Source organism: Magnolia sinica, chromosome 4, assembly GCF_029962835.1.
Source record: "Magnolia sinica isolate HGM2019 chromosome 4, MsV1, whole genome shotgun sequence".
Lineage (NCBI taxonomy): Eukaryota > Viridiplantae > Streptophyta > Magnoliopsida > Magnoliales > Magnoliaceae > Magnolia > Magnolia sinica.
The window spans coordinates 74,135,814-74,159,425 of NC_080576.1; the positions used below are offsets into that span (position 1 = coordinate 74,135,814).

At 39.8% G+C, this 23,612-nt stretch overlaps 1 protein-coding gene across 3 annotated transcripts; it reads left to right on the forward strand.

The window, feature by feature from the left end:
* Positions 1-7,474: 7,474 nt before the first annotated feature.
* LOC131243225 (mechanosensitive ion channel protein 6-like) lies at positions 7,475-17,295 on the forward strand. 3 transcript variants are annotated; one of them, XM_058242417.1, is made up of 6 exons: positions 7,475-7,624; positions 9,016-10,926; positions 11,309-11,432; positions 12,529-12,822; positions 12,914-13,116; positions 16,724-17,295. In XM_058242417.1, the coding sequence occupies exons 2-6, from the start codon at positions 9,119-9,121 to the stop codon at positions 17,007-17,009; spliced, it is 2,715 nt and encodes a 904-aa protein (XP_058098400.1). In that variant the 5' UTR covers positions 7,475-7,624; positions 9,016-9,118; the 3' UTR covers positions 17,010-17,295. The 3 variants fall into 3 exon arrangements, with proteins under 3 accessions (XP_058098400.1, XP_058098401.1, XP_058098402.1); XM_058242418.1 differs by lacking the exon at positions 7,475-7,624 and adding an exon at positions 7,636-7,778; XM_058242419.1 differs by lacking the exon at positions 7,475-7,624 and adding an exon at positions 7,691-7,730.
* The last annotated feature ends 6,317 nt before the right edge of the window (positions 17,296-23,612 follow it).

The following is a 23,612-nucleotide window of genomic DNA, read 5'->3' on the forward strand; positions in this document are numbered from 1 at the left end:
TCAAAATCCTATTGATGCTCGGCCTCCCATTTGAATTTGATCCCCTGCTTTAATTTTATCAAAGGAGAAAATACATTAGTCTTTCCTGCACAATTAGATATGAACCTTCACATAAAATTAACTTGACCGAAAAAATAATGCATTTTTTATTTGTTCCTTGGTGGTTGGGCATTTATAATCACCCTAGCCTTATTCTGGTCTACTTCAATTCTTCGTGGATGTACTAGGAAATCAAGAAAATTCTCGGTTGATATCCCAAAGCCGCATTTAAGGGGGTTCATTTTCAACTTATGGAGTCTCGTTCGTTCAAACAACTTGCGTAGGTGAACGAAATGATCCCCCACATCAGATGATTTGACCACCACATCATCAATATAAACCTTCATGAACTATCCAATCATATCATTGAATATCACATTAATCTCTCTTTGGTATGTGGCTCCTTCCCAAAGGCCCAGGGCATCTGAATGTTGTCTTTGGCACATCATCTAGTGCGATGTATATTTGATTATATCCCGAATGACCATCCATAAATGACACTATCTTATGCCTAGCTGCTCTATCGATCAATTAATCGGCCACCAGCATCAAATATTCATTTTTTGGTGTTGCCAGATTGAGATTTCTAAAATCGATACAAACCTGCAACTTACCATTCTTTTTTATAATTGGAACCACGTTAGAGATCTGTTCGGCATACTTGATGGTCCTGATGAAACCAGCCTTCAACAGGTGCTCGATCTCTTTGTTTATGTTCAGAGTTACTTCCGCAATCACATGTCTAAGTGGTTTCTTATTTGGTCGATACCCCTTTTTTATTGACAACCTATGCTCAACTAGCCCTCGATCCAATCCGGCCATTTCATGATAGTCCCATGAAAAAAAGTCAAGAAACTCCCTGAGCAGACTAATAAGCTCATCCCTCTCTTGTGTCTTAAGCAATCCACTGACAAAGGTGGTCTTAGGGTCCATCTTGGTCACTAGATTCACCTCAACTAAGGGATCTTGGACCTACACTTAGGAATCTTCTGACTTATCAAGTGCTTCTCTCACCTCCATGTTTGCCCCATCTTTATCAGATGTTATACCTATGTCGGCCAAATTTACAAGGCAAAGGTCATGAACATCTTTTAGGATTTCTTTAAGCTGCTTTATTCTAGTCATCAAGTCACCCATCCGCTCCTAATCTTTGGTCATATTAATCATGGAATTTCTTCGATGGTGCAGTGCGGAACCGGTCGAAAAGGTATAATATTCTTCAACTGGTCATTGAACGGACAAATTGATGTCCTGCGCATTACTATCTGGGTTCTTCTTGACTGATATCCCAATTGGGTGACCTTTCTTGTTTCTTTCGGTGAATCGAATTGGCCCTACTTGGTCCCCATAACAGTAGGCTTCATTTGCACTCGACATAGCAAAAAATAGCTTACCATTGGCCATGACCAGCTCAACCTTGTCTTGATTCCAAAAGATAATGAATTGATGCAGGGATGATGGAATGCATGTGAATAAATGAATCTAATCCCTTCCGAGTAAAGTATTATAACTAGATGAGGTATCGACCATGAAGAACGGAGCTAATACCTTTTTGTTCCCATGGTCAAGTCAATCGGTAGGACATTGTGTGTGTTAGTGATATGTCCAGCGAAGTTTCTTACCGTAACTTCTAATGGAATCAAATCAGCCATAGTTTTTCCCAGCTTTGGCATCATCCTCAATGGGAGAAGATTAATAATAGCTCCATTGTCGACTAGAATAGTAGTGATCGGGCAGCCTTCAAGATAGGTCAATATATATAACAGCTTGAGATGTTGAGTCATGTCGTAAGCGGGCCTTTCGATGACCACTCTTTTAGATGTTACCCCTGATTCAACTGTGATGGTATTTATTTACAACGGTTTGGTTATTCCTAGCGATCTTCTGGTTGTATTTTCTAGTGTGAAGGAGGCATGTTGTATTACCATAGGAGGACCGAGCTCTTCTACAATGTCCAGCATCCCACTTTGTTGGGCTGGCTTGACTTAAAAACTAGAGGGTAAAGTGAGCACCATATTGCAATGAAATACTACGAGTGTCAATGACCCAAACACAATCTCCCCCTCCTGACATTTCCCCCTTAGTGTTTAAGGATTGACTTGCTCGTCAGAATTGGTATACCCAGCTATGTTATCGGCAGTTTCACTCAGCTACAGGGAGACAGGTGAGGATATGTATAGTGCCCCGGCCGTTGCTATCAACCCTTTAATCAACCAATCATCGCCAACAAAGCACTTGCCACTAAGATATGGAAGGACAACATGGATAAAACACATACATCACAGTGAGGCACACAAAGCAGCAAGCAGCATCAACATTTATTGCATCACCACCGAAACCCAATCCAATAGGGACTACATCATATCAAAACCCAAAAAAGAAGAAGCAATAGTGACAATAAAGTAATTACATAGAAGGCTAATGCTAAATTTACACGTCGTCCCTGCAATATTAAGGGCCTGTTTGGATACCACTAAATAAGTTACTTTTTCTACTTATATAGCAGTAAATGAGTAACTGATTTCAGATAAGTAAGTTTGATTTATGATTAGTTATTGTTGTATTAGATGTTTTTAATCAAGTTTTATGTTTCCTTTTTCCGTTTGGGATTCTTCCCAATTTCCTTTTCCGTTTGGGATTCTTCTCAAGGCTATATATATGGGTGTAAACAGGATTAGGAAATATTCCTAGGGGTTTTCAAATTCATCGAAGGGGCTCAAAGGGTGTAGTAAGGGTGATATTCATGGTTGTTCGAATCGGTTAAGCTCTTTCTCTTTGTAATTTTTACATTCATCTGTCGCTTTATGCTATGCTTTTTTCCCATAAGGGTTTTTCTATGTTAAAGTCGTTGTGTTCTTTTAGTGCTTAGTTTTGTGCGATTAGATTACTCTCCTAGATTCATCTATGTGTGTTTTCACGATCCCTTAACAAGTATTATCGGAGGTATTATTGGGGTGTAGGTTTGAATCTGAAAGTCAGTATCAATGGCTGTTAATCCTAAGTTTGATGTTGAGAAATACTCCGGGAAAATAATTTTAAATTATGGAAGATCAAGATGACTAGACTGTTGATTCAGCAAGGATTGGATGAGGTCCTTGAGAAGCGACTCGAATCTATGGATGACGATGAATGGAAGAAACTGTATAAGAAAGCGAAATCCTCAATCCAATTGTGTTTAACGAATGAGGTTCTCTATAATGTCTTGAGGGAGAAAATCATAGCAAGTTTGTGGGCGAAGTTAAAGGACATCTATGCTAAGAAGTCCCTTGAAAATTGCCTACATTTGAAGTTGCAGTTGTTCAACTTCAAGATGGTAGAGGGAGGAGATGTTGAAGCCCACATTAGCAATTTTAAAAAGATAATATGCAAATTGTTGAATGTGGAGGTAACGATCGATGAAGAAGATCGGGCATGTATCTTGTTGAGTTCTCTCTCTGCTTCGTATGAGTCTTTTAAAGACACCTTGTGCACCAGTAACACGACCCTTAGTGTTGATACCGTTATCTCAGCCCTTCAGGGAAAGGCAATGAGAAAGAAGAACGGTAAGATGGGGGCCTCTACCGATGATTGTTTATAAGAGGTTGAAATTCTGAGCGAGACACAAGATCATCTAGATTAAGATCCAAATCTAAGGGCAAGGGAAAGTTAAAGTGCTAGAATTGTGGGATGTCATGACACATAAAAAAATATTGTACAAATCCTAAAGCAAAGAAAGAGAATACAAAGTCTTCTTCCAAGGAGGCCAATACTACCATGTCTGATGAAGAGACAAATGGATGTGTTGTGTTGTCATGTCTATGATCGGACACTTATACGATGATCGTAGAGATGAGTAGATTCTTGACACAGGAGCTTCATATCACATGACTCCTCATCAGAGTTAGCTCGCCAGTTACAGGGAGTGCGATGGTAGACATGTATTTATGAGTAGTGACAATGGCTGTAACGTTATGGCTATTGGTACTGTCCGTATCAAGATGCTTGATGGAATGGAGTGTACCTTGACTGAGGTGAGGCACGTTCCTGATATGAAGAAAAATTTAATTTATCTCAGTGCACTCGAAGCAATAGGGTACAAGTTTGCTAGTTTTAATGGGGTCCTTAAGGTTTCAAAAAGGGCGCTTGTAATCATGAGAGCACAGAGGCACGAAAATCTTTACAGGCTGAACGAGAGCACTCCAATAGGTGGAGCTACAACAGCTGTAGTAGATTCCACGTTTGCATGTATGTCGCATGCACGTTTGGGCCACATGATCGAAGAGGGCATGAAGGTACTTTCTAATCGTTGTTTAATTCCTAAATTTAAAAGTCTTAATTTAAATATATGCGAACTTTGTATATATGGTAAATAATCTATGTTATCTTTTAAATCTGGAAAACATGTATGTAAGGTTAAGCTTGACTATGTGCATTCTTATGTATGGGAGCCATCACCGGTGGCTTTTGCTGGAGGGTCATCATGGTTTGTCACATTCATTGATGACCACTCCTGGAAAGTTTGGATTTATTTCATGAAACATAAATCTGAGGCTCTCACCAATAACAAATAATAAAAGCTCATGATGGAAAAACAGTCAAGGCGAAAGGTAAATGTATTAAGGACAGATAATAGTGCTGAGTTTACTTCAGGTGAATTTAATCAATTTTGTAAGAATGAATAGATTATTGGGCACAACACAGTGCGTCATACACCTGAAAAAAATTGTGTGGCTAAGCGGATGAATCAGACTCTCTCAGAGAGAGCCCAATGCATAATTAATAATGTTGAGTTGGGCAAGGGCCTATGTACTAAGGCCGTTAATACGGCCTGCTATTTAATGAACCAGTCTCCTTCTATAGCTATAGAATGTAAAATTTCAGAGGAAGTATGAAGTGACCAAAAAGTGAACTACTCAAATTTACGTATTTTTTGTTGTGAAGCTTACTCTCATGTATCGTCAGTTGAGAGAGATAAGCTAGATTATAAAGCCAAAAAGTATATCTTTGTGGGCTATGGTGATGGTGTGAAGGGATACATGTTGTATGACTGAGTCATATAGAAAATCAAATTCGACGAAGGCTCTCTATTCCGCAAGAATAATTAAAAGGAGCAACAAGAACCGAAAAGGTTAGTCATAGATGTTCAGATTGACACCGGTGATACTCAGGCTAAGACGGATGCGCAGACAGAGGTACAGGAAGAGGTGGAGCAGCCACCTAGGAGAAATCCATCGTGAGATAGCATGCTACCAGCAAGATACAGGGACAACTCTAATATCGCATATACCCTCATTACAGATGAGGGGGACCCATCAACTATTCAGGAGGCTCTTGATGAATCTGATGTAGAAAAGTGGAAGACAGTAATAAACGATGAGATGGACTCTTTGTATAAGAACAACACATGGGAGCTGGTGGAGCTTCCAATTGGTCGAAAAACGATTGGATGCAAGTGGATCTTTAAGAAGAAATAGGATAGATACAAACCAAGGTTAGTGGCGAAGGGTTACGCTCAAAGAGAAGGTATTGACTTCATAGAGATATTCGCGCCGGTTATAAAGAAAGTGTCTATCATATTCATATTGGCATTGGTTGCCCAACACGTTCTCAAGCTGGAACAAATGGACGTGAAAATTGCATTCCTACATGGGGAATTGGAAGAGCAAATATACATGAAGCGACCAAAAGACTACGAAGTTAAGGAAGCAGAGAACAATATGTGCAGGTTAATGAGGTTGTTATACAGCCTGAAACAGTCACCTAGGCAGTGGTATAAAAAATTTAACTCTTTCATGTTGAGTCAGAAATTTTCTAGGAGTGAATATGATCATTGTATCTATTACAAGACACTGGGTGATGACAAGTTCATCATCCTGGTATTGTATATTGATAATATGTTGATCGCTAATCATGACATGTCTGATATTGATGTACTGAAGACTCAGTTATCCGGGACATTGTAGATGAAAGAACTGGGAGCTGTAAAGAGGGTTCTCTGCATAAATATTCACAGAGATGAGAAGAGGAGCATGCTTTTGTTACCATAGGCAGAATACCTTGAGAATATATTAATCAAGTATGGCATGGACAAGGCAAAGTCGATGAGTGTTTTCCACGCGGCTCACTTCAAGCTTTCCTCAGAACAATGTCATAAATCAAATGAAAAAAAATATGATATGTCTCTTGTACTTTATTCGAATGTTGTGGGCAGTTTGATGTATGCAATTATTTATACGAGACCAAATATTTCACAGAAAATCAGTGTCATGAGCAGATACATGTCAAACCTTGGTAAGTAACATTGGGAAGCAGTGAAATGGCTACTTCGATATATTTGAGGTACAAAAGATTACGTCTTAACTTTTGAGAAGACGGGAGGCAAAATTAGTAGGGTATGTGGATTCAGATTATAAAGGCAGTGTGGATTCCAAAAAGTTGACTTGAGGTTACTCATTTATACTAGCGGGTGACGATTAGTTGGATGTCGAAACTTTAGTCCGTGGTGGCTCTTTCCACGATCAAAGTAGAGTACATGACAGTGACGAAGGCGTTTAAAGAAAGTATTTGGTTGAGAGGTGTGATAAATCAGTTGGGGCTTCAGCAGGAGGTCGTGCCAGTTAATTGTGGCAGTGAGAGCTATTAATTTGGCTAAAAACTTTGTTTATCACTCTCGTACTAAACACATTGATGTTTGTTACCATTTTATCCGACAGGTGCTTGAAAAATGAGGCATTATTTTAGAGAAGATTCACACCAACGTGAATCCAACGGACATGCTCACTAAGGTGGTTCCTGCAGAGAAGTTCAAGTTTTGTGCGACTTCTCTGAGCTTGGCGATGGCGTAAAAGGAAGGCAGAGTGTGCACAAGAAGCGTTAATGAAGCTATGATGCAAGACAGAGATAAGAGAAGAGGACAAGAAGATACATGTTTGATGATTGAAGACATGGTGGATATTAGATGTCTTTAATCAAGTTTTATGTTTCCTTTTCCATTTGGGATTCTTCCCAAGGCTATATATACGAGTGTAAATGGGATTAAGAAAGATTTATAGGGGTTTTCAAATTCATCCAAGGGCTCAAATGGTGTAGCAATGGTGAGATTTAAGGCTATTTGAATTAGGTAAGCTTTTTCTCTTTGTAATTTTTGCTTTCATAGTGTTTTTTTGTCGCTTTGTGCCATGGTTTTTTTCCTGCAGGATTTTTCTACCTTAAAATCGTTGTGTTCTCTTAGTGCTTAGTTTGTGCGATTGGATTATTCTTCTAGATTCATCTCCATGTGCTTCTGTGGTCCCCAAAAAAATTTCTAATTTTCATAAGTTGCAAAGAGAGGGACAGGAGAGACGAAAAAAGAGGATTAAGTTAGTAAGCTGATAAGTTGGTTGTTTACCCAACATTAAGTAAAAACTAAGATAAGTTAGTAACTTATCTTATGCAACTCATGATCCCTTTCCTAAAAAGCTAGCCATGCGGACCAGCCGCTGTATACATCTCTCTCCGTATCTGTCTCTATTTATGGTTAGGACACGTTAATTGTTTTCCTTGTTTTTGTCTGCCATATGTTATCTCGGGCCATTTTCTTAAGCTAACGTCAAAACCCCATTATCTGGTATCCTTTCTCCTTAGATTTTTCTATCAATGTTGTCCTTTTCTCTTCCTTCCCTCAGCTGAAGCTCTTTTAATGGCGTTGATATTGATGGGTGTCTGATAAATATGTGAGAATAGCTTAAGAACTGGAAACCCATATTAGAATTCTCAGACGGGTATTTTTTCTCCCGCTTGTTCAAGCTCTTTTAATGGTGATTTGGTAGATGAGTGTCTGCTAAATGTGGAAAAAAGCAGAACCCCACATGCTAAATTTCTTTAGTTCATCTTTCATGCATTACAGGAAGCTTTTTGCTGTTGATTTCTCTATTTCCGCGTGTTTTTTTCTTTTTCCTCCTCTGTTTTAGCTGATAATCTGTGAGATATATAAGGACAGTAGAAAAACCAGAGCCCAGATCAAAATAGCATCTGGGTGTTTCATCTCCTACATCTTTACCCATCTCCGATGAGTGAACGAAGGTTCTTAGCCGTTGATTTCTCTGTTTCTTCGTGGTTTCTTTCTTTGATTGAGGTCATTCAAAGCTTCCATGTAGACTTGTATCTATCAAATATATTAAACAGCTAAAGAAACTGAAGCCCATCTTCTTCCATTTACTTCTATATCTGTTGCATGAGAGAACGTTCTAAGCAATGGATACTCTGTTTCTGCATGTTTTTTCGCCTTTGTTTTAAGCTCTTTTCATGGAATCATGTTAATGAGTGTCCGTCGTATAGAGTAGAAAAACAGAAGCCCCTATCAAAATAGCATCTGGGTGGTTATTCTTCTGCATTATCACTGGACTGGAATCCTCTGAAACACCGCATAAACACTGCATAAAACACTAGAGATCTTTGGGGTACACCATGTTGTATATGTTAAATCCTGAGTACACTCTAGATATTATGCCACGGGGCCAAAAATCAGCCAGATTCATAACTGGAGTGGGCCACAATGGTGGGTGTCTCACATCAAACCCATTCAGCGGGGTTGGAATCACCAGGATGAAGTGAAGATACAAAAAATCAGGCATTTATAAGGCCCATGAGATGCGGCTCATATTGATGTAATTGTGGCCGTTGGTGTGGCCCATCTGATATATATATATATATATATATATATATATATATATATATATATATATATATATATATATATCATGCTGATCTTTTGCTTTGCATGTATAGTGGATGCAAATTTCACATATACAACATGGTGGGCCCAAAGAGCTGTGGTGTTTTACATGCCGTGTAAAACAGGTAGAGGATTTGTATAAAACAGGCATGATAGAGGATTTGTGTAAAACAGGCATTGTAGAGGATTCCAATCCATTGGCACCCATTTCTCATGCATGAAAGGCATTTTTGGCCATAAATACTATGCTTCTCTAAATTCTTTTAATGTCTGCATTTTGGTAGGTATCTGCAAACTAAAGAAGAACAGTTAAAAGATTAGCATCCGGGCATGTTGCTTTCTCCAATTTTATCCACATCTAGTGCATGAAAGAAGTACTTCTCATGCATGGATTCTCTGAGGAAATCTTTCAAAACTCACGGAGCTTACAAGAACATGGCTAGAGTGTTAGGTGATGGCCAAGAACAGCTGCCCATCCTCAGTAATGTAGATGATATGGCGAATTTGGCTGATCATAGAGATGTGGTGGTGAAGATTAATTACAGCATTGGAAATAACAGAGATCTCGAGCTTGGTGTTGACAACAAAAGCCAGGTATGGAGGGGATCAAACTATGAATTTTGGAAAGAGGGTAAGACAGATGGAAGTGCGTTGCAGCAGCAGGGGAATGGTGATGGTGGCTTCGAATTCCAGCAGCGACCCCCAACCGAAGATCCCCCATCGAAGCTCATTGGGCAGTTCTTGCAAAAACAGAAGGTGTCGGGGGATATGTCTTTGGACATGGATCTGGAGATGGATGAGCTGCAGCAAGATCAACACCTCCTGCCCGTAAATGAGGATTGGATCCAGCAGCTGTCCATGTCGCCAAAAGAACTCAAGGTCTCATTCCAAGATCCATCAAAGTCAACACAACGTAACCAGATTGCTCCGGAACCTGTCCGGCAGCGGCATGTGAGCTCTCTGGATGGCGACGATAAGCGGAATGAGATTTCATTGAAATCAGGAGAGGTTCTGAGATGCACTTCTAATTCTTCTTTCCATCGCAGCTCAAGCCTGTTGCAAAGCAAGACGAAGTCAAGATTGATGGACCTGCCTATGCTTGGAGATGAGGGGAAGAAATCAGGGATGGCGCCACGGCAGTTGAGATCGGCGATGATGGGGAAGGTGGATGAGGACGATGACGACCCTTTCCTCAATGAAGACCTCCCCGACAAATTCAAGCAAGAAAAGCTTGACACAGTTACGGTTCTCCAATGGCTCAGTCTCATCATCATCTTGGCTGCACTAATTTGCAGCTTTTCAGTCCCCTTTTTAATAAGACAGACAGTATGGGATTTGCACCTTTGGAAATGGGTAGTCATGGTTTTGACTCTGATATGCGGGCGGTTGGTGTCTGGTTGGGTAATTCGGCTCATTGTATTCTTCATCGAGAAGAATTTCCTTCTACGGAAAAGGGTCTTGTATTTTGTCTACGGCTTGCAGAAGGGGGTTCAAAACTGCCTGTGGTTAGGTCTGGTTTTGATTACTTGGCATTACATTTTTGACAAGAAAGTTGAGCAGGAGACAAAAAACAATGTGTTGCCTTATGTGACCAAGATCCTGGTCTGTCTCTTGGTGGGAACATTGATTTGGCTCGTAAAGACTCTTCTCCTTAAGGTCATGGCTTCCTCTTTCCATGTGAGCACGTATTTTGATCGGATTCAGGACTCGCTGTTTAACCAGTATGTGATTGAGACGCTCTCAGGTCCACCTCTAATTGAAAACCAACGTATCATTGAAGAAGAACAGAGGCTTATGGCTCAGGTGCAGAAACTTCAGAATGCTGGTGCTAGGATGCCCTCTGACCTCAAAGATGCAGCAATGCCGAGTACGAGTGGGAGGGTGATTGGGAGTGGCAGGCTCCAACGGAGCCCACGCATTGGGAATATCAAGGTTTCCAGGGCAATTTCTATGCCTGAGGATGAGGGCATTACAATAGACCATCTACACAAACTCAACCGGAAGAATATCTCAGCTTGGAACATGAAGAGACTGATCAATATAGTCAGGCACAGAGATTTGTCCACCTTGGACGAGCGGATACTGGATTCTCATTCGAAACAGGAGGGTGAGTCAACGATGCAGATTCGGAGTGAGCATGAGGCCAAAGCTGCAGCAAAGAAGATCTTCACTAACATAGCTATGCCTGGATCTAAGTACAATTTCATCATTTTCTTTTGAATAAGTAGGGCCCCATGGCTCAGTGATCCAAAACATTGATATGATTGACCCAATTTGGATGGCCTATAACCAAAAAATCTCCCAATGGAAAAATCACAACCCTTCAACACATGTCCAGTAAAGCTATAGGTGGTTAAGATAAAAAATACAGCAATTCACAGTCAAACAAAAATTTCCAAAGAGATGTTCCCATCTACTTCTTCTTCTTTTATTCAATCAAAGGCTTGGGTTGCTGAAGTATCTGCCCATCTTGCTAAAAATAGAATATGAGCATACCGCACAAACTGTCAGGCTGATCATGGTGTTGCATAATTTCTTTTGTAATGTTGATGGCATGGTTGCTCATGAAATTTACAGGTGTATCTGCCTGGATGATCTGATGCGTTTCATGAGTGAAGATGAAGCTCAGAAGACTATGGGTCTCTTTGAAGGAGCAAGCGAAAGCAAGAGTGTTAGCAAAACTGCTCTCAGGAACTGGGTGGTAATGAATTTTGTTTCTTCCTCTCCTCAATTCTTGATTTTAATGAACTGTGTTAGATGAGCATAGACAACTGAATAAAATTGTTGAATCGTCTTGGTCCTGCTGGAGAATCAACCGAGTCATGACTAGTCACTGTACAACTTGTTTGTTTTAGGCTGAGAAACTGAATTAGTTGTAAATTAGCAAGTGGCACTTGGAAGCTGAGTTTTGAGCATTAGTATGGACACCATGGTTCTGAATATTGGTATTGCTGGGCATATCTGCCCATCCAAAAAATGATACGATATGGGTGTTGTGTATTAGTATCAGAACATATTGGTTGATTTTTTTTATTTTTATTTTTGAGAAAAACATTAATGGAAAATAAGTAAAAGAAAATAAAATATTCAAGAATCTAATCGTTCTTTTTTTTTTTTGCCTTTCTTTCTTTTTTTTTCTTTTTTTTCTTTTTTTTTCTTTTTTTTTTTTTTTTTTTTGAACTTTTGTGTTTTGTATATGCATTCGATGGTATATTTGACCAAGTTCGAATATTTTCTGTTGATGGACTTCTTGAAAGTCAACCAAATGGGCCTTAATTGAACAGAAATCGAGCATGAATTGGTGAATTAGGCCAGCTTACATTGAAATCCAACAAAAAGAAGTAAACATGAAAAAAAAAAAAAAAAAAAAAAAAAAAAAGAGTTGGTTTACCCATTCTATCTATTTTTTCCCATAATGATACATTCTGCTTCAATTTTTCGAATGACGCCCAAATCTTTTGCTTTCATCCCCAAAATAGGCCTACATCTCCTTTAAAATGAATTTCTTAGCTTCCTATATGGTTGAAAACAAAGAAGAAGAAAAATCGAAAACAAAATTCAAATTTGGGCTTTTACAGTTGTATCAGCCCATACAGGACCTATATTGGTGCTGATATGCCCCGTATTGATTGCGACGGGCTAATATGGCCCCTTTTCTCCCCTGGGCCAATAAAACCCTGTATCATGTATCATATCAAGCCGATATGGAAACTTCAATCCATGATGGATATGAATGCATAGATTAAATTTTGTATTGGGGCAACTCTATTAATCTCTCCCCTCTATTATGGTTGCAGGTGAATGCATTCAGAGAAAGGAGAGCTCTCTCTTTGACACTGAACGACACTAAAACAGCAGTGAACAAGCTCCACCAGATGGTCAATTTTGTTGTGGGCATCATTATAGTTGTCATCTGGCTTCTTATTCTTGGAATTGCAACCACCCATCTTCTGGTCTTTATTAGCTCCCAGCTCCTGCTCGTAGTTTTCATATTTGGAAACACCTGCAAGATGGTCTTCGAAGCAATCATCTTTTTATTTGCAATGCACCCCTTTGATGTGGGTGATCGCTGTGAAGTGGATGGAGTGCAGGTACAAAACTAACAAACTTAACAAATTCTCATTCATTTAACTTTTTTGGGGGGGGAACTTACAGGCCACTATTTGCATGTGTGAATTACAGATGGTAGTTGAGGAGATGAACATCCTAACAACAGTCTTTCTAAGGTACGACAACCAGAAGATCTCATATCCGAACAGCGTGCTCTCCACCAAACCAATCAGCAATTTCTATCGAAGTCCTGACATGGGAGATGCAATTGAGTTCTCTATTCATGTTTCAACTCCGGTAGAAAAGCTAGCTCTCATGAAAGAAAGAATCAAGGAGTAAGTTATGAAATGAGCTCTACTTCATTTTATTGTTCTTCAGAACTATTGTGTGCTTTATTATGTCACTCTCCTTTCATCTTCTCAAAATATCTGAACAGGATGTTTTAAGTCCTTGCTGTGTCAGAATTTTTTCCTCGATAGGATGTCTTGAATTATTCAGTCGAACAATCATGAGTTCGAACTACTTGATGCCTAGTAGGGTGCTTCTTCTTCTTCTTCTTCTTCTTCTTCTCTCTCTCTCTCTCTCTCTCTCTCTCTCTCTCTCTCTCTCTCTCTCTCTCTCTCTCTCTCTCTAGTATAGTTAGAAGTGTAAATGGTTTCTTTAGTGCAGTGTAATTAAGTTTGAACAAATTTTATGAGAGCTTTGCTAAGCATACATGCAGTATAACGGTAACAATGGCCTATGGTAATTAACGTCTGTTAAGATCCTGTAATGGTAAAAAAAAAAAAAAAAATTAGAGGAAGAAAATGTAGCTGGCCGTTATGATATGGGCTGTAACAGCTGTTATGGCCCTGTAATGGTTGTTGTGGCTCTATAACGGTCAAATTTTTTTAAAGGAAGAAAAATTTATTGGACCTGTATCGGCCTAGTATCTGGCCCTCCCACAATGACCTTTATGGCCGTTAGAATACTGTAATAGGCCTCTTTTTTTATTTTTCTTTTTTTTCAGAACGGAGCGTTACAGCCCCATATTATGTAACGTGTCTCACAGATACCATTATGTAACAGCCATTAAAACTGTTACCTAACCGTTTTTTAACACTATACTAGGAACTCATATTCGACTAGATGTAGGCCTATTACCACCTTCCCCCGCCCCCACACACACCAAAAAAGAAAGAAAGAAAGAAAAAACACAAACACACACAGAGGGTTTGAGCAAATTTGATTTATCAAATTTGGGGAGGAGCTTAATTGATAGTTGTATTTATGATGACAATATGTTTAATAAAATTGTGCATATTACACACACACACACACACACATATATATATAATTTTTAATACACAGTAGAGTAGTATATATTATGCACTTCGGTGCTGTACAATGAAATATACAGTTTATCAACATCGCTTTCACTTGAAAATGAGCCTTAGCTTCAGTGCCTTGAGATTTACCTGAACCATGAGAACGATATCAGGATACTTCATGAAAGAGAAGAATGTAAGCCATGAGTCATTGGAACTTGAGGATGAGTAAATGTTTTCCAAAGCAACGGTGCATGTTTGATTGTGTGTGGTTTGAGTTTGTAATGTGTTAGATTCATGGTTGCCATGAGGAGACAAGTCTCATTGATTGTAAATGTATCCAGGGGTGGACCCATTCTTATTTAAATTAAAAAGGTTTGGATCCATTTTTCGTACCTGTTTTGAAGTTTGGTCAGTTTCACCAGCTTAGACCTGTTTGAAAATTAGGCAAGGTCAGGTACCCAGTTAGGTAACGGTTGACACTGTGTTAATATATGCATCCTCATATACATATAAAGTAATGTAATTAATATCTTATTATTTTATCCTTTTTTAAAAAAATCTTATTATATTTTAGTGACCATATATCCTATGTGCGCTATCTACTCCTGCGAGTAGTATTTGCAGGGCTTTTTTTCTGGCTCTTAACATTTGTGTGCCTGGTCTCTTAATTTGCTAATGATATTAATTTTCTCTAAAGGAATGTTGAGAATGAGAGAGGGTGTTTTTTTTTTTTTTTTTTAAAAAAAATAATAAAAATTAAACACACCCACCCACACCCCACACACTCACACTCCCACCCACACCACATGGGCACTCTATCCCTGGTCCTCGGTATTGAAACAGAGTCTGTCTACCACTGAGCCATGGAGTCCGACCCAAGGAGAGAGGCTGTTGACGCTGATATTACTAATGACAATAAGTCAATAACTTGCCTTTATGTGATATTGAGAGTGAGAAATGCCAGGGTAATTCAGTTGACTAGAGACCTGTGCCAATGTTGCACATTCATGTGATCCAGACCTCCATGATGCACATGCCCTGGCCTAAAACTCAGACAAGTCTACTCATCAGGTGGGCCACGCATATATGTGGAAAAAAATTGATGATTGGGGAACAATAAATGCAGGCCCATATTTATTGTACTCGCTATGATCCTACAACCTGGCAGGTATCGAACCCAATTGATTTGGGTCAGTTGTCTCGGGTATGGTACTTGGACCTGAAAGGAACCGAGCCCAATCCTCGCAGGAGGTTTGGGATACATGTACCCCAGTACCTGACCTGAACCCCATTGAGAGCTGCTGCAAGTGACAGTCTTTGTCAAGTTTGAAATGCTGCTTCTAAATCATTAGACTATAATAAAGAAATCAACAGGATCACTATGAAAATGTCAGTATAAGCCTTTTTTAAATTCTAGCTAGCTCTGGCACCCCAGATTGGGAAAGAATCAAAGAAGTTGGATCTGATATGGATCATAGGTGCTCGCATTGTCTGATTGTGAATGCAAATTTCTCTGCATATGTTGAATTGTTGAAATGGTGATGATGCCAATTGTTTTTAAGAAAAATCATTGGATGGTTCACAAAAGAGAAGCATTTCTTTGAAGGCAACAGTGAGTTCCAAGGTTCTCCTTACTGGAATGCCAAATAGGTTTTAAGCTAACATCGTATCAGTGAAAGTTAAGAAGATAATACGAGGCAACTATGTAAAGAGTGTAGTTAGCAAAACCCGTTTTAAACTTTCATATATCTGAAAAACAACTTGTATAATTGCATTTCTGCTTATTATTTAAATTACCTATGCACATTATCATTTACAAGAGGATAGAAATTGTAACATATTTTATGTTGAAGTCGTATATTCTGATCTTATTGTTTATGAGGCGAGAATTAAAAGGTATTTAATATTAAAGTTCCATATTATGATCTTATGGATATAAACAGATGCACGAGATGTATATCTAAGTATGTATGTAGCCTTCTTCTTCTTCTTTTTTAACCTCCCCTGAGCAATGCATTCAATAACTGTAACTGTGGCTGTAACGGTCAGCCTTACAGCCCCATAACAGTTGAATTTTTTTTTTTTTTTTTTTTTTAAAGAAGGAAAAAACATATTGGCCTTGTATAGGTCTGTTACGGATCCATATTGGCTCCTTACTGGCCTTTTTTTTTTTTCCAACAAATCGGACATTACAACCCTGTATCATGGAACGGGGACCATCCTTAACTGTTTTTTAATACCCTTGCTCCTCAGTCAAAATCACATCAAACATGAACTTTTATTCTCCTGGTTTTTTGGTGTTTGTATTTTTTGAACTGATTTTCCGCTGTTTTTCAGATCCGATCTTTTCATGTGCTTGTCCATCTTCTTTTTTTTTTGCTAACCATGGTCAAGAATAGTGTGGATAGAATGTCAGGTAACCGTAGAGATTTTTATGATTTCTAATACAATTACCTCTTCATATTCTTGAATCCATTACTTTTCTTTCAACAATCAAATCAGTTTTCTTTCTGAGTTTTGATTGACGAGCAAGGGATCATTCTAAAGAATCTAGAAGTCAAGTCTGCTGAATGAAAATAAGTGAGAAATAAAAGTGGGTTTGCAAGTCCTTGAATGATCTTTTCTGCTGCAGATGCATCGAGCGCAATACGGAACACTGGTACCCAAGCCCGATGATCGTGGTAAAGGACGTGGAGGACATGAACAAGCTGAAGATGGCAGTGTGGTTGCAGCACCGCATGAATCATCAGGACATGGGGGAGAGGTGGATCAGGAGGGCCCAGTTGGTTGAGGAGATGATCCCAATCTTCAGGGAACTTGATGTTGAGTACCGCATGGTGCCGCAGGACGTCAACATCCGGAACATGCCTGGTCTGTCTTCTACCAGGCTTCCGTCGACTTGGGCAACTTTTACCTGAGTGTACAAATTCAACAGTTCTAGTTCATAAAAGATGGGTTTTGTTGTTTGGGCAGACGATAGAGGATCTGAGAAAGATGGGACTTCTGCTCTGCTGCCAAAAGGTGATTAATCTTCTTTTTCTTCTGTACTCAGTACATGCCTACCTCTTCCGTCATCTTGTTGTATGTGGTAAATAATGGGTTTTTATAGATGGGGATGTCCATGTGCGGACTATATTTTCTAGTGTAATCCTTTTGTTTTTTACTGGATAATTTATCATATTGGGATATGCTTGGATTGCTTCATTGGACAATCTATGTCGTTCATCATGGTGGCCCTCTTATTGGAGAAGATCTTGGACATGTATTGGACAAGTGTACCATTCAACCATTGATCAAGAACTTCAATTGGGTCCAAACTACTCTTCATGGATAGCTGGGTCAAATCCACATTGAAGGCATAATCCTGGACATCTGATGACGGCTGGGAAAGTGGACCGTCTGTGTGAATTATAACAATGATGATGTTGTTATCAGGCTAGATGGTCCCATCCGGTGGACCCCATCTTATGGTGTGACCTCAGAAGAGTCACTTTGATATATGGCTTGGAAAATAAGACTCTTACCAAGGAATGGCCATTGTTCAGATGGTTAGGATCACTCACAGGGTTTGATGGGGGACAATGAAGAATGTATTGGGTTGGATGGATGTTCCAAATCAATGTTACGAAATTACTCTTTTAACTCTGCAACTCATTTGCGCCGTAGCATGTTTTGATCAAGTTACCAGTAGTGTTTTGAATTTGTGAGTAGAGATGGCAATGGTTGGAGCCTGCTGGCCTGTGTTTACTAAATGGCCCAAGAATTTTGGCTCAAACATAACTGGTGGTCCATTAATCAGAAGGCCCAAGATTCTCTGCTGTGCCTGACCCAACTGCTGCTGGCATGGATTTCCTACTCGTAGGACTCTGTCCGGTTTGTTTGGTACCATAAGTCACCTTCCAATCAGCACAGGGCATGACTTGACCCAGGACTGAACAGCCAGTCTGAGTTGTGTTAATACAAATTACGAATTTATAATTTCTGTAAAATAATAAAGAAACCGAAAAATTAAGGACATGCTGATATACATGTGATCACGGTGTCCTTAAAGTGTTATTCACCCCTTCTCAAAGTGATTGAGAATGTTGATCGGTTGCAGGTATTGCTTATAGGATACGACGAGCCTGTATCTGGTTCTACGTGTTTACTAAACGAAGAACCACGAATGGAACTATGTATACACAATTTTGTCTAGCAGATAAAGAAAAGAAAATCCCATATCAGAAAGAAGATTAGAAATTTGTAGTTGGTTTAGACCACTGATTTGGTCTGTTTCTTGAGGACTGCTGGCTAAGATTTGTATGAACCTTGCTGACTTGATCAAAGTTCACTGTTGCTCTTCTTGTTGGGTAGTATGTGAGAGTAGTTCGAGTTGTTGGTGATAGTCCAATGAACCACCTAGGCACTCTTTATATAAGCCACTAAGCCAGGGTTGCTGAATGTTTTGGTGCAGGGTCATAACTCAATATGTGCGTTTTATGGCTGTTGGTGAGAAACTAGCCATTAATGATTGTTGGGCTAGCCATATGCAGCAGTTTCTACATGGTTTGGTTTAATGCTGCATGTATAGTTAAACCTCTCTCAAACGGCTAGTTTTCAACCTCTATAAAAGATACACTATTCTCATTCAGACCACTCGCCCACTCCATCCACTTGACCCATATTCTTTGTCACACTGCGAATCGAACCGGTTCGCATAAGGTCGCAAGGGAGAGACACGATGCGCACGAGCAAAGTGCAAAGTGCACCACTAGTGCCTCTACAGCGACACTGCCTCACATGCCTACACCTTTGCACTGAGACCGAGACCGTGACCGTGCATGTGCCCGTGCCCATGCATGCGAGTGTTCCAGTGCTTCGAAGTACTTGAACACGAAAGTCCTATTACTCCACAGATCAACCAAGCAAATAATAAAGTACTCCACACCTCATATATAAAACGCAATATTTTTTTCTCTCCTTTCTGATATGGGACTATTCCTAAAACACCAAAAAACCTAAGTTTTTCAAACAAACTTTTTAATACTTATATATATTTTTATTAAAATATTTTTTAATCAATATTTTTACAACAATCCCCAACTTGATTGAAAATTATTTTTGAAAGAAATACATGCCAGAATATAAACAACTTATATGCATAAAGAAAGATATCTTTCGATTTGAATCTTTCATTAGTGTAAGTATCTCAAATTTATTGCGCAGCACGCCAACAACGCAGTGAGCCTAGATCCAATCTCAGGCCTCACCCACAAACGATAAACAGGAAGAAATATAAACTAGAAATAGATCAAAGCATTCAAAACAAACCACAAGACAAGATATATGTGAAAAAATCTCAAACTATGGTAAAAAACTACGGATGCAAACTTCCACTATGAAGAACGAAGATTACAAAGCAATATACTAACCTTTCCCTTGGAAGCACATAGAAAACCCTTTGCCCACGCCTTAGAATAATTTTCCCTTGGTTTTTCTCTATATGAAAAATCCTATGAACCCCTATTTATAGTTTAGGAAACTCCCCTTTCCACATCCCAGTTGCGAAAGGACTTGCGACCCGAAATCCACGCAAAATCGCAGAACGAATCTGCATAACCTCGACTGGTCATGCAGCCTGCACAACCGGTCGAGAGGACCCTATGACTGGTCGTGAATGGGCCACGATTGGTCAAACACCTCGGGATTAAAAACAGTGCTCGCTGGACTTTGAGTCGAGCCGGTCCACGACCGGTCGGTATATTGCCTTATAATCTTTGTTTTTCTTCATAGTGGAAGTTTGCATCCATGGTTTTTTTTACCCTAGTTTGGGGTTTTTTCACGTATATCTTGTCTTGTGGTTTGTTTTGAATGTTTTGATCTATTTCTAGTTTATATTTCTTCCTGTTTATCGTTTGTGGGTGAGGCCTAAGATTGGATCTAGGCTCACTGCGTTGTTGGTGTGCTGCGCAAAAACTGGTATCAGAGCTATTGGTTTAGTTCTATTGGGAGTGATGACGGAAGAAGGAAAAACTAGAATTAAGAAGTTTGATGGTTCAAACTTTGCCTTCTGGAAGATGCAGATGGATGATTATCTGTATCAGAAGGACCTCTATATTCCTCTAGGAGGAAAAGAGAAGAAACTAGAAAAGATGACAGATGATGAATGGTTTTTACTGGATAGAAATGCATTAGGAACGATCTGACTCTCTTTGTCTAAGAGCGTCGACTTCAATATATCCAAGATAAAAAAGATAAGAATTAATGGAAGCCCCAGCCACCATGTATGAAAAACCCTCAGCATCCAACAATGTTCATCTTATGAAACAGTTATTCAACATGAAGATGTCAGATGGTGGGAGTGTGGCTGAACATCTAAACGAGTTCAATACAGTCACGAGCCAGTTAGAATCCGTTGGCATTGTTTTTGAGGATGAGGTAAGGGCGTTATTGATCTTATCCAGTTTACCAGACAGATAGGATGGTTTGGTGATTGCTGTGAGCAATTCTTTAAGGTTGACAAAGTTGAAATTTGATGATGTGGCGAGTCTAATTCTCTGCAAAGAATCTAGAAGAAAGGCATCAGGAGTTTCAGGGGATTCGGGAAATGCTCTAAATGTTGAAGGAAGAGGAAAATTGCTAAACAAAGGAAGCAATAAACACGGGCATTCTAAGTTGAGGAAGAAGTCTAAGGGACCGAAAGACAAAGACGGGTGTTAGCATTGCGGTAAGAAGGGGCACATGAAACGTGATTGCAGGATGCTCAAGAAATAAGAAGGAAACTCTCAAGATGGGAAGGATTCAGTGAATCTATCTGAGGAGAGTGACACAGAGGCCTTAATCTTGTCTTTTGATGCGAGGAATGAGTCTTGGGTTATAGACTCGGGTGCTTCGTTTCATGCCACTTCATGTAAGGAAGTTCTGCGTGATTATGTGTTAGGTAACTTTGGGAGAATCTACCTGGGTGATGATGAGCCATGCAGTATTGTTGGAAAGGAAGACGTTCATGTCAATCAAAAAGACGGAATGGTTTTGAAATTGAAGAATGTCAGACATGTACCGAGTTTGAAACGTAACTTGATCTCAGTGAGGCAATTGGCCGATACCGGTTATGTGACGACATTCACCAGTGATTCTTGGAAGATAACAAAAGGTGCCTTGGTGATATCTCGAGAGAAAAAGGAAGGTACTTTATACGTGACTTCAGGATCGTACTGTTCACTCTTAGTCGCATCAATTGGAGTGAATGGGCAGTTATGGCATCAGAAGTTGGGACATATGAATGAGAAAGGGATGAAAGTGTTATTATCAAAAGGGAAGTTAATAGGGCTGAAGTCTATTGACTTGGAATTCTACGAGGACTGCATATATGGCAAGCAGAAGAGGGTCAGTTTCAAGAAGACAGGACGCACTCCAAAGACGCATCTGTTGGAGCTTGTACAACTGATGTGTGGGGACTGACACAGGTATCATCTCTTGGTGGCTTACGCTATTTTATTTTCTTTATTGATGATGCTAGTAGAAAACTGTGGGTCTATTTCTTAAAGCACAAATCTGATGTATTTGACGTATTTAAGAAGTGGAAAGTTATGATAGAAAATGAGACAGGTAGAACAGTAAAATGTCTCAGATCTGATAATGGGGGAGAGTACTGTGATAAGATATTTGAGGAGTATTGTGCAGCAAATGGAATCAAACATCAGAAAACGATTTCAGGGACACCACAGCAGAATGGTGTGGCTGAGCGCATTAACAGGACCATCCTTGAGCGCGCTAAGAGCATGAGGCTACATGCAGGGTTGCCTAAGACCTTTTGGGCAGATGCTGTGAATACCTCCGTATATCTCATCAATAGAAGTCCCTCAGCATCATTGGATGGTGGGCTACCAGAAGAAACGTGGACTGAAAAAGAAGTGAACCTTGCACATCTCAAAGTATTCGGTTGCACTTCATATGTTCACATTGATGCAAAGCACAGAAACAAGCTGGATGCGAAGTCCAGGAGGTGTACGTTTATAGGTTACGGGCAACATGATTTTGGCTACAGGTTTTGGGATGCAAAAAATAAGAAAATCATCAGAAGCAAGGACATAGTCTTCAATGAAAAAGTGATGCATAAGGACAGTGTGCAGGAAAATAAGGCCGAGGATAAAGAATTCGTAGAGATGTAAGAGTTATAAGACACGGGTGTTACAGTGCCACAGGATGATCATACACAGGAGCATTATGGGGCAGAGTAGCATACACTGGTTGTGAGGAGGTCTACTCGGGAGAGGAGACCCACGGTCCGATACTCACCCTCCTTACATTATCTACTGCTGACAAATAATGGTGAACCAGAATGTTTTGAAGAGGCATTAAAGACAGATACACGGGTTAAGTGGGAGCAGGCCATGGATGGAGAGATAGACTCCCTTGAGTCTAATTGTACATGGGAGCTAGTCACCCTACCTATGGGTAAGAAAACTCTTCATAACAAGTGATTTTATAGATTGAAGGCAGAGCACGATGGTTCGAAACAGTACAAGGCTAGACTGGTTGTGAAAGGGTTTCAATAAAAAGCAGGTATCGATTTCACTGAAATGTTTTCACCTGTGATGAAAATGTCTACGATTCGTATGGTTTTGAATATAGTGGCTACAGAGGACTTACATCTAGAGCAGCTAGATATTAAGACAACCTTTCTTCACGGGGACCTTGAAGAAGAGATATATATGCATCAGCTGACAGGATACGTGGCACCAGGAAAGGAGAACAAAGTGTGCAGACTGAAGAAGAGTCTATATGGCCTGAAGTAGGCCCCGAGGCAGTGGTATAAGAAATTCGACAGTTTCAAGTCGGGAAACGGTTATAGGAGATGTCATGCAGACCATTGTTGCTATTTGAAGAAGTTTGATACGTTATACATCATCTTTCTTCTATACGTTGATGATATGCTTGTGGCCGGTTCAAGCATAAATGACATCTCAGATCTCAAAAGACAACTGTCTAGAGAATTTGCCATGAAGGATTTAGGAGCTGCAAAAGTGTGACATGGAAAACAAGAAACTAGTTTTGTCACAGGCAGAGTACATAGCCAAGGTACTTGATCGATTTAATGTGGGAGGTGCTAAGCCGGTTAGCACTCCATTAGCCAACCACTTCAAGCTATCTAAGGAGCAAGGTGCAAAGATGCAAGAGGAACGAGATTACATGGCTAAAGTCTCATATGCGTCAGCTATTGGGAGTCTCATGTATGCTATGGTGAGCATGAGGTCAGACATTGCTTAAGCAGTGGGAGTTGTTAGCAGGTTCATGAACAACCCCGGGAAGGAACATTGGGAAGCTATTAAGTGGATTCTTAGATACCTAGTAGGTACTAAGGATGTAGGGTTGTGCTATGGTGGATCAGAAATCAAACTACAGGGCTATGTGGATTCAGATTTGGCAGGAGACATCGACAGCAGAAGAAGCACTATAGGTTGTCTTTACTCTAGGTAGTGCTACGGTCAGTTGGGTCTCTCAGTTACAGAAGCTAATATCTATCAGTACGATAGAAGTAG